Source organism: Oryzias melastigma, linkage group LG20 (assembly GCF_002922805.2).
Source record: "Oryzias melastigma strain HK-1 linkage group LG20, ASM292280v2, whole genome shotgun sequence".
NCBI classification, from domain to species: Eukaryota; Metazoa; Chordata; class Actinopteri; order Beloniformes; family Adrianichthyidae; genus Oryzias; species Oryzias melastigma.
The window spans coordinates 13,160,160-13,169,214 of record NC_050531.1 but is presented as its reverse complement, the minus strand read 5'-3'; the positions used below and the strand labels follow the sequence as shown (position 1 = coordinate 13,169,214).

At 41.7% G+C, this 9,055-nt stretch overlaps 1 protein-coding gene across 3 annotated transcripts in view; it reads left to right on the top strand.

Moving 5' to 3' along the window:
* Positions 1-9,055, top strand: part of zfhx4 (zinc finger homeobox 4) — an 82,358-nt gene that overhangs the window by 22,036 nt on the left and 51,267 nt on the right. For all 3 annotated transcript variants that reach the window (XM_024279789.2, XM_024279795.2, XM_024279788.2), the window contains exons 2-5: positions 1,676-4,190; positions 4,573-4,785; positions 5,060-5,354; positions 6,980-7,521. In XM_024279789.2, the coding sequence (XP_024135557.1) occupies positions 1,722-4,190; positions 4,573-4,785; positions 5,060-5,354; positions 6,980-7,521 (3,519 nt within the window). In that variant the 5' untranslated portion in view covers positions 1,676-1,721. The remainder of the gene's footprint in view (positions 1-1,675; positions 4,191-4,572; positions 4,786-5,059; positions 5,355-6,979; positions 7,522-9,055) is intronic.

The following is a 9,055-nucleotide window of genomic DNA, read 5'->3' as shown; positions in this document are numbered from 1 at the left end:
CAATTCTGAAAAACACCACTGTTATCTCTAAAAAAATTATAATGTTTAAACCAATTAAATGCAAAAACATAATTAAAAAATATTATTTTGCGATAATATAAATATAATTGACTATCCAAGGCTTTCAGCTGCAAATCTGCAGGACTAAAAAAAAAATAACTGCAAACAAGTTATTGAATTAAATATGGGTTTTAGATATAAATTGGAAGAGATTTGCTCATTTCTTCCACTTCTCAGCAAAATTCTATAAATGTTTTAACAAATATGAAGGAATACTGCTGCGCTAAAGGGTAACGATGCAGATCAAACCTGGCAACCTATGATTATCAGAGAAGTCTATATTAGAGAAGGTATTCTTTTTTTAATGGGAGAGAAATAAGATTAATATATTTTTGTAAATACCCCCAACTTTTTGTACTGTAATGTTTATATCCTTGTACCTATTTTAGAATAGGTTAGGTGCACTTGTGTTTGTGTATTATAGATTGGTTGGCACAAAAATAGACCTAGAGGTAGGTTCCGTTGAGCCACAAGATCGATGCAACCATTTGCTGCTGCTGCAGCAAATTCTAGGAATTATTTAGTCTAGATCTGTTCTTTAATCCCATAATACTGATCATAACTGCTTATGCATGAACAAAATAATATTTCTGTTTGTTAATATTTTAGTATATTTCCTACCCCTTGTACAAATCCATGCTTAACTGATAACCAATAAAATTCATTTTCTCTCACTTGCAATTTTTTTAGCCGGATAAATAGAAAGACAAAGAGAGACCCAGTAACAGAAGTTAATTTTTATTTTTTAATCTATCATTGGTCTCATGGAATCATCTCTGGGATATGTCAGATTAAACCTGATTGTGGCGCACGCACACGCATGCACACTCAAAACACACTCGTACTCTCGTTTGATTTCATTCCTCACGCTTTTACTGTTCCACCCACTGGCTTTGTTTAGCCCGGGATTGTTGCAGATTAATTCTCTAATTGCTTTGTAGCTTGTTGTGAGGGAGAGTCGGTGTAGAACGAGAGATAGGGAATTAAGCAGCAGGTGGATTGGGTTAAAGGTTAACGTGGCTCTTTAAAGCTATCTTTTGATGCTAACTCATTTACACACAGGCATCTGAAAGGAATTGAGACTGAATAAAGTCAAAAGACACAGGCACTAAGAAGAGTTTTATATTTAATGCATTAAGAAGAAGAAGAAATTAGTTTCTAAAATAGAAACAACATATATTTAATTCCTAAGGTTTTACCAATGTTTTTATGGGTCACTGTGTGTTTTATGCTTTTGCTTGCGAAGATTGACTCACATAATATGTTTTTGGTGCCCTAGTAAATATACTTTTTGTTAAAAAGAAAAAAAATCGAAGTGCTGATGTGTTAAAATATAGGTAGCCATCCTGGATGATAACATGTTATTCCAAGCATCGTTTTTGCATGAAGATTTATTTTTCTTGGCTTTTTTCTCCTGGGTTGCACAAACTTGTTTCTACACTGACTCTTATTTTATTTGTATCCTGCCCTTACAAATATTTATAGTCTTTATATTTTGCAGATTAATTTCTGCATACAAGATCATAAAGTTGAGATGATCATTTTAATCATTAGATTATTATTTAAAAACAATACTAATTATCTGTTGTCTTTTTTTTCTCTCTTCTTAATTTAGGTCCCTTTTGGGCTGGATGAGATGAGATCCCCATGTAGTGGTTGTCATGGCAACTTCTGACTCTCCTCCTATGGTTTCGTCGCTGCAGCAGGAACATGGTGGCCAGAGGTTGGATGCTGCTGCTGAGGACAACTCGGTTGTCTCAATGGAGACCAGTGCCAACAACCATTCATCCGCTGCTGCGCCTGGAGATCCAGAGAATGGCACCGGAGGATCTGCTGTGAGCCCACCTAAGCCCACCATTACCCCCACCACTGTTAGTGCAACCATCGACTCTGTAACCGAACAGAGTCGGAGAGAAAGCTTTACTATCGGTAACAAAGGGAGTGTTACCGGAACTTTACCAGGAGGTGGAGGAGCAGCCGCTTTGGGTTCGGACTGTTCTGCCCCTGCCACATCACCTGTGGCACCGGCAAAGGAGATCCCTTGCAACGAATGTTCTAACTCCTTCTCCAGTTTACAGAAATATATGGAGCACCACTGCCCCAGTGCCCGCCTACCTACTGCTGGAGGTCATGTTGAGGATGAGGAGGTTGAAGGGATGGTAGAAGGAGACAGTGAGGATGAAGGAGACCATGAGGTGGGTGCTGCAGAAATGGGAGAAATGAACAGTGAGATGGAGATGGAAGAGGACAGTGATGTGGAGAATCTGTGTGGTGAGATCATCTACCAGCCCGACGGTTCTGCCTTCATCTTGGAGGACTCCAAAGAGCAGCGTGGCAACCAGGGGGGGCTTTCTGGAGCTCTTCAGTTGAGGGGTCTGTTGTCCCCCCAGACCTTCCCCAGTGCACAGGCCAACAGTGGTCAGAGTGGCCTGAGCCCAGAAGGGGAGCGGTCAGAACAGCCAGCTGCACCCATGTCCTTCTACCCCCAGATCATCAACACCTTCCACATCGCCTCCTCTTTTGGGAGTAAATCTCTAGCCACCGACCATCCCTCCTTCCCAAATACCTCAGCTGGGGGGTTGGTGGGTGCTGGTCCCGTGTTGCACAGTTTTCGTGTCTATGACCTCCGCCACAAGAACGACAAAGACTATCTTACGGCGGATGGTGCAGCCAAAAACTCCTGTGTGTCCAAAGATGTTCCCAACAATGTGGACTTGTCCAAGTTTGAGGGCTGTGTAGCTGATGGACGGCGAAAGCCTGTTTTGATGTGTTTCCTGTGCAAGCTGTCTTTTGGCTACAGCCGTTCCTTCGTGACACATGCTGTCCATGACCACCGTATGACCCTGAATGAGAAGGAGCAGAAGCTGTTGAGCAACAAGCATGTCTCTGCTATCATCCAGGGCATTGGCAAGGACAAAGAACCTCTTATAAGCTTTCTGGAACCAAAAAAACCCCCAAACTCTGTGCTACCCCATTTTCCCTCACCTGCCAACTTCCTAGGGCCAGATACGGGGCTCCGTGGCTTGTGGAATGCTTTCCACAGTAGTGGGGATAATGCAGATTCTCTTCAGGCTGGTTTTGCTTTCCTGAAGGGCAGTGCCAGCAGCTCCCCTACTGACCAAACCCCCAGAACCCAAGCAATGCCAAAGGCTGAGACCAACCCAAACCTCGGGGGAGGGGCTGGTGCCCACAGAACCCGTACTGGGAGTTCTGCTGCTGCCTCAGGTAGCAGCCTTGAAAGTCAGAACTCTGATAGTGACTGCAAAGGCCACGTTAGGGACACATGCACTTTGCAATCCAATGGGCCGGACATGAGCCACTACCTGCCTATCAAGCGGGAGCCCAATACAATAGGAGAAGAAAGCCCAGAACAGGATGAGGATTCTTACTCAGTTAGTGGAGTAGAGATGGAGGTAGATGAAGAAGAGGAACAGGCCCTGTCCATGGTGGTGACAGGCCAGCGGGCTGACAGCACCAGTAGCAAAGATTTCCCTCTCTTAAACCAAAGTATTTCCCCTCTTTCCAACAGTGTGCTTAAGTTGAACAGTGACAGCAAAGGCCCCGCATCCACCTCCTCTTCCTCCCTGCCTGTGTTTGAAAAGCTAGAGATGGAGAAGAGCCACCTATCCTCCGCTCTGACAGCTGTCAGAGAGCGCGAGAGCAGCAACGACTCTACCAGTGATGGCCTAGCTGGAAGGGACGGTTTGTCGCCGTCCTCCAACCCCTTTGATATGATGATGTTGCGCAGAGATGATGAGAGTCCTGGGCCTCTGCATCAACACACAGGAAATCCTAGTACACCTGGAACTCCTGGGACTCCTGGTACTCCCGTTCCTGGTGAGGGATCCCCAGGTAGCGGGGTAGAGTGCCCCAAATGTGATACAGTCCTGGGTTCCTCAAGGTCTCTGGGAGGGCATATGACGATGATGCATTCCCGCAACTCCTGCAAAACACTGAAGTGTCCCAAGTGTAACTGGCATTACAAGTACCAGCAGACACTGGATGCTCACATGAAGGAAAAACATCCAGAGTCTGGTGGATCATGTGTTTACTGCCGCACCGGACAGCCTCATCCTCGTTTAGCCAGAGGCGAAAGCTATACGTGTGGATACAAGCCCTTCCGCTGTGAGGTCTGTCTACCTTTTTGTTGTTTTAGAAGTTCATGGACTGCTGTTGTTTTTATATGTTTTTACTATATAATTTTTTACGTTGTATTGTTGGGTTTTACTTTGATATGCTAAAATGTATCATGAAAGATTTAATAGTTTTTATGGCTTTTTTCAATAGTTTCTTGAGGTAATCGCAATTTTTAGCAGCACCTCACACATTGAAAATTAAAAAGAAGAGAAAGAAATAAGCCATTAAATGTGCATGACTTAATAAAAGATACCTTAATTAAACTTACAAATCTGAAATCTCAATAACCACAAATTATTTGATACTCCTTGTCGTGGATCCAAATGAATTTCATGATGAACTTTTCTATTAATTGGAGGAAATCTTCACTTCCAGGTATGCAATTACTCGACCACCACCAAAGGAAACCTTAGCATCCACATGCAGTCGGACAAGCATCTGAACAATGTGCAGACACTCCAGAATGGCGGCAGTGAAGCACAGTACAACCACAACCATGCTAACCACGTTCCCAGTGCCAACCTTAGCGGAGGCTGCAGTGCACCCTCGCCATCCAAGCCCAAACAGAAGCCCACTTGGCGCTGTGAGGTAATGAGGGAAACAGTGAATCGTTGTAGCATACCAATTAACTTGTTCTGTTCACACAAGGAGCCTGTTGTTTGCCCATGTGACTATGTCTATTATCTTTTTGCCACATCATCTGACTTCTGATATCCAAAACAATGTCCCATTAATGCCTCATATCCATCACATAGCTTACGATCAGAATCATTGCTTATCATTTGAATTAAAAATAACACGTCTGGTTGGAAATATTTGAATGATCAGTATCTAAAGCTTTCTCTCACTTTGGGTCAAACAGGTTTGTGACTACGAGACCAATGTGGCACGGAACTTACGAATCCATATGACCAGCGAGAAGCACATGCACAACATGATGCTGCTGCAGCAGAACATGAAGCAGATCCAACACAGTCTCCATCTGGGTCTGGCTCCAGCTGAAGCAGAGCTTTACCAGTACTACCTGGCTCAAAACATGGGCCTCGCTGGAGTAAAACTGGAGAATCCAACGGGTAGCAGTGGCCCAGACACCCAGATGATGATCAACCCATTTCAGTTAGATCCTGCTACTGCTGCTGCTCTTGGATCCGGTCTAGGTGAGTGATACTATTTCCCATGAAACACAAAGATTAGCTATTTATGTTGATAGGTTTTTGCATCAAAAAATGTGAAAAACACCACTTAGATTGTCCTTTTTTTATTGCTCCCCTCTAAAACTCTGTAGCTTTTTCAGCTCATTTTTCATTCTCCCAGCTTTACTTGTTTTATCTCCAAAATCTGCCGCCATCTAGGCATTTGGTTTTTATCAAGTGTTACCTTCAGCGCTCTACATCTTTTTCTCTGCCCTCTCACCTTCTTTTTGTCTCTTTCCTCTCCTCACCCTCCTCTTCTTTTTTTTCTTTTTGTCTTATCTTTCCTCTCATATGGTCCCTTTGTCATTGTCTCCTTTCATTGACCCCTCTCTCTGATTAAAAAATGATTATGAGATGCCACATGAGAATTATTCTTAATCTTTCATTTGTAATTTTCTTAAGTCAGCTTAATCCCCCTCCTACCATACACACACCATCCAGCCTTTACTCACCCTGGAGATAATACACATATATAAACACACACACACACGCATAGGAACACACTCTAACAAACAGCAGGAAGCGGATTCCCGTAGGAGTGAGAGAGATTTAACAATGACCCTGCAGTGTTGCACACCCACTCCCTCCTCTAGTGTGGAGGTCACAGCCCAGCTAGCAGATGTACTCTCAGTGAATTACACTGATAACACACAGCTCCCCATCGTGAGCACAGCTGCACATAGGTTCAAATGGTGTGAGTAAAAATTAATTTATAAAAAAAAAATTACTCATTTACAATTAAAGATTCAAAAAAGCACAAACCACCATACACAGAGTAATTGGTATATTCACAGACAACAAATGATTTTTGTCAGGTGTACAGGAGGGTTTTTAACCATCACACACAAACAAAAAAATAAATTAAAAACACATTTAGTCTCCCTCTAATTGAGAAAATGATCATGTAACAAATGACTGAGATGATTTGCAAGCCTCAATACCCACTGTGTTGTGATACCAGAAAAAAGGCACGATAAGCTTTGGATTCATGCATAGAGGGACAATGACAGGATCAAACGAAAGAGTTAATTACATTTGCATGAATAGCAGAGCTGGGTTTTTTTTTTTGTTCTGTGGTGGGTGGGCAGAGGAAAAATAGAGTTTGTAGTACATTGATCAGCTTTTCAAATCTATGCGTGGATATAAGAAAAGCTTTGAGCCCTAAAACCGTTGTCCCACCATTGCTGAGAGCAGTAATTAAAGCTACCTGATGAGTGAGTTAGCAAGTTGAAAAGGATGATTGTAATTGATCCTGATTCAATCCTATTAAGGTTTTTTATAGACAAGACTTTGTAAGGAGCCCTAGTCCTCTGTGAAGCTTTATTTTATCAAACCCTTTTGTGTGAGAGAGGCCTGCGTGGCAGACACTTATTTTTTTCTCACTTAATTTCATTCAATAGAATAAGTCTTTTTCCTTTATGTAGTAGCACTCCATATGCATTTCTACATATCATTGAAATATTTTTTTTTGTTATATTTAATTTACAATTCTACCTGTTTTTTATGCTTAGTTAAGTTTAGTCCATTTACCTTTAATTCTCCCTTCATTTCAGCTATCTGACTTATGTTTTTATTTATTTTCTCAACAGTTAATAGTGACCTTACTGCTGAGTTGCGTCTCGCCAGCGGCCAACTGATGGCAGATGACCTGTCTCTGGTGTCTTCGGGTGGAATGGGTGGCATGTCCTCATCAGACCCTTCCCTCTCCTCCTTGTCGCCACCTATCAGCGATCCCTTGCTGCGGCTGTACCAGTGTGCTGTGTGCAACTGCTACTCCACAGACAGCCTAGAGGCCCTCAACGCCCACGTCAGCGCCGAGCGCTCCCTGCCCGAAGAGGAGTGGCGTTGCGTTGTGGGTGATGTCTACCAGTGCAAGCTCTGCAGCTACAACACCCAGCTCAAGGCCAACTTTCAGCTGCACTGCAAGACAGACAAGCATATGCAAAAGCACCAGCTGGTGGCCCACATCAAGGAGGGAGGCAAGGCCAACCAGTGGAGATTAAAGTGTGTGGCCATTGGCAACCCCGTGCACCTCAAGTGTAATGCCTGTGACTACTACAGCAACAGTGTGGAGAAACTGAGGATACATGCCACCAACCAGAGGCATGAGTCTTCCATCCGCCTTTACAAGGTAAAAAAGCTTTTACTTGTTAGGGGTCTTGTAAGAAAAAAAAACGTAATTTTAGTTGCCTGTGATTGTTCATTGCTTGAACAAAAGTGAACACCCTAATGACAATCCACTTATTTTCTCAAACCTCAATTATGATGCTGTACACAAAAAGTAAATTTTTTTCTATGATAAAGAATACCAAAAAAGAGCATAAACATTGTTTTGTTTTTGAAAGAAACTGTCCCAACTTATTTAGGGCAGCATCACACGGATATAAAGTTCCCATGAGAGCGGAATGACAAAGATAGCAGAGGTCACTGTGAGAGTAGTGAGGAAGATTTCCATCTGACATGGTTGCATTTCCTGCTTTTGACCAGATGGTACTACTACTGTCTTCCTATAAGCACACAAGTCACATACTTTGAGTCAGCCTGAAGACATGTCAAACTTTAGGCTTTTATTTTTTTTGATATTTCATTTGCTAGTTTTCATACAATACTTCTGTACAGATGTTTATTGGCTGCTTTTAAGGTGGAAACAATTGTGGGGTAATCAAATCTGACATCTCTCTCAGTCTAATAGGATGCTGTTACATTTTCACGACCATGGCCTACAAAACAGGATCAAAGGGAACACATTAATTAGGAATTTTCTACAATTAGCCAACCTTTAGCTAGTTTAACCATAAATATTAATAGTTTTCTGTGTTTTTTTTCTAAGCATCAGTAACCAGTTGATGATTGGTCTAAATTCTTATTTTTTTTTCCAAAAAACCTACAGATTTCCCTCATTTCTGTCTTCCTTCTTTCCTAGAGTGTACTTTTGTCTTGTACACAGCATCACATTGTTAGAGGATTCTTATTCTATGACCATGTCTGGATAGTTTTTGTGAATGAAATCTAATCCGGTACTCTTCAGGGATTTACATTCATTTGAAAAACTGATTCTAACTTACGACTTCAAGTCTTAAATGGATTAAGCTAATTGGCATCCTTTGGTGTTATCTAAAATGGTAGTTGACTTCAACAGGATGTTCACACTAAGACACATTTGCTCAGTAGTAATTGCAAAGGTTGAAGATGGCATGAGATAAACTGTCTCAGTACATTGCGTCTGACTCATAGTTATCAGAGTTTATACAGCGTTTATGGAGAGTTTATGGATAAATCTGTGGGGCTATTTTGCATTTGTTACTATGTGTTTTATTAGTTTAGATATTTGATTTTTTTTTTTTATTGAACACTTTCAAAAAGATTTGATGTAAGTTAAGTTAGAGTAAGTTAAGTTAAGTTACAGTATTTTTTGCACTATAGAGCGCAGATTTTTAACGCGCATCAACTATTTTTAACTTAACTTTCGGCAGATTTAGGGAGACAAAAACGTCAGAGATGAGTTTATCAGTCTGTCAGACTTTAGCTTTATTCACAGTAACGCTAGAACTTGTTTGTAGCATGCTACAAGGAAAATTCTCTCCCATTGTAGCAAGTGTTAGCTGTGTTAGCCACGTTAGCATATCCAAAATATCTGTAACTCCTAGCCCTGTTAGCAACATGTG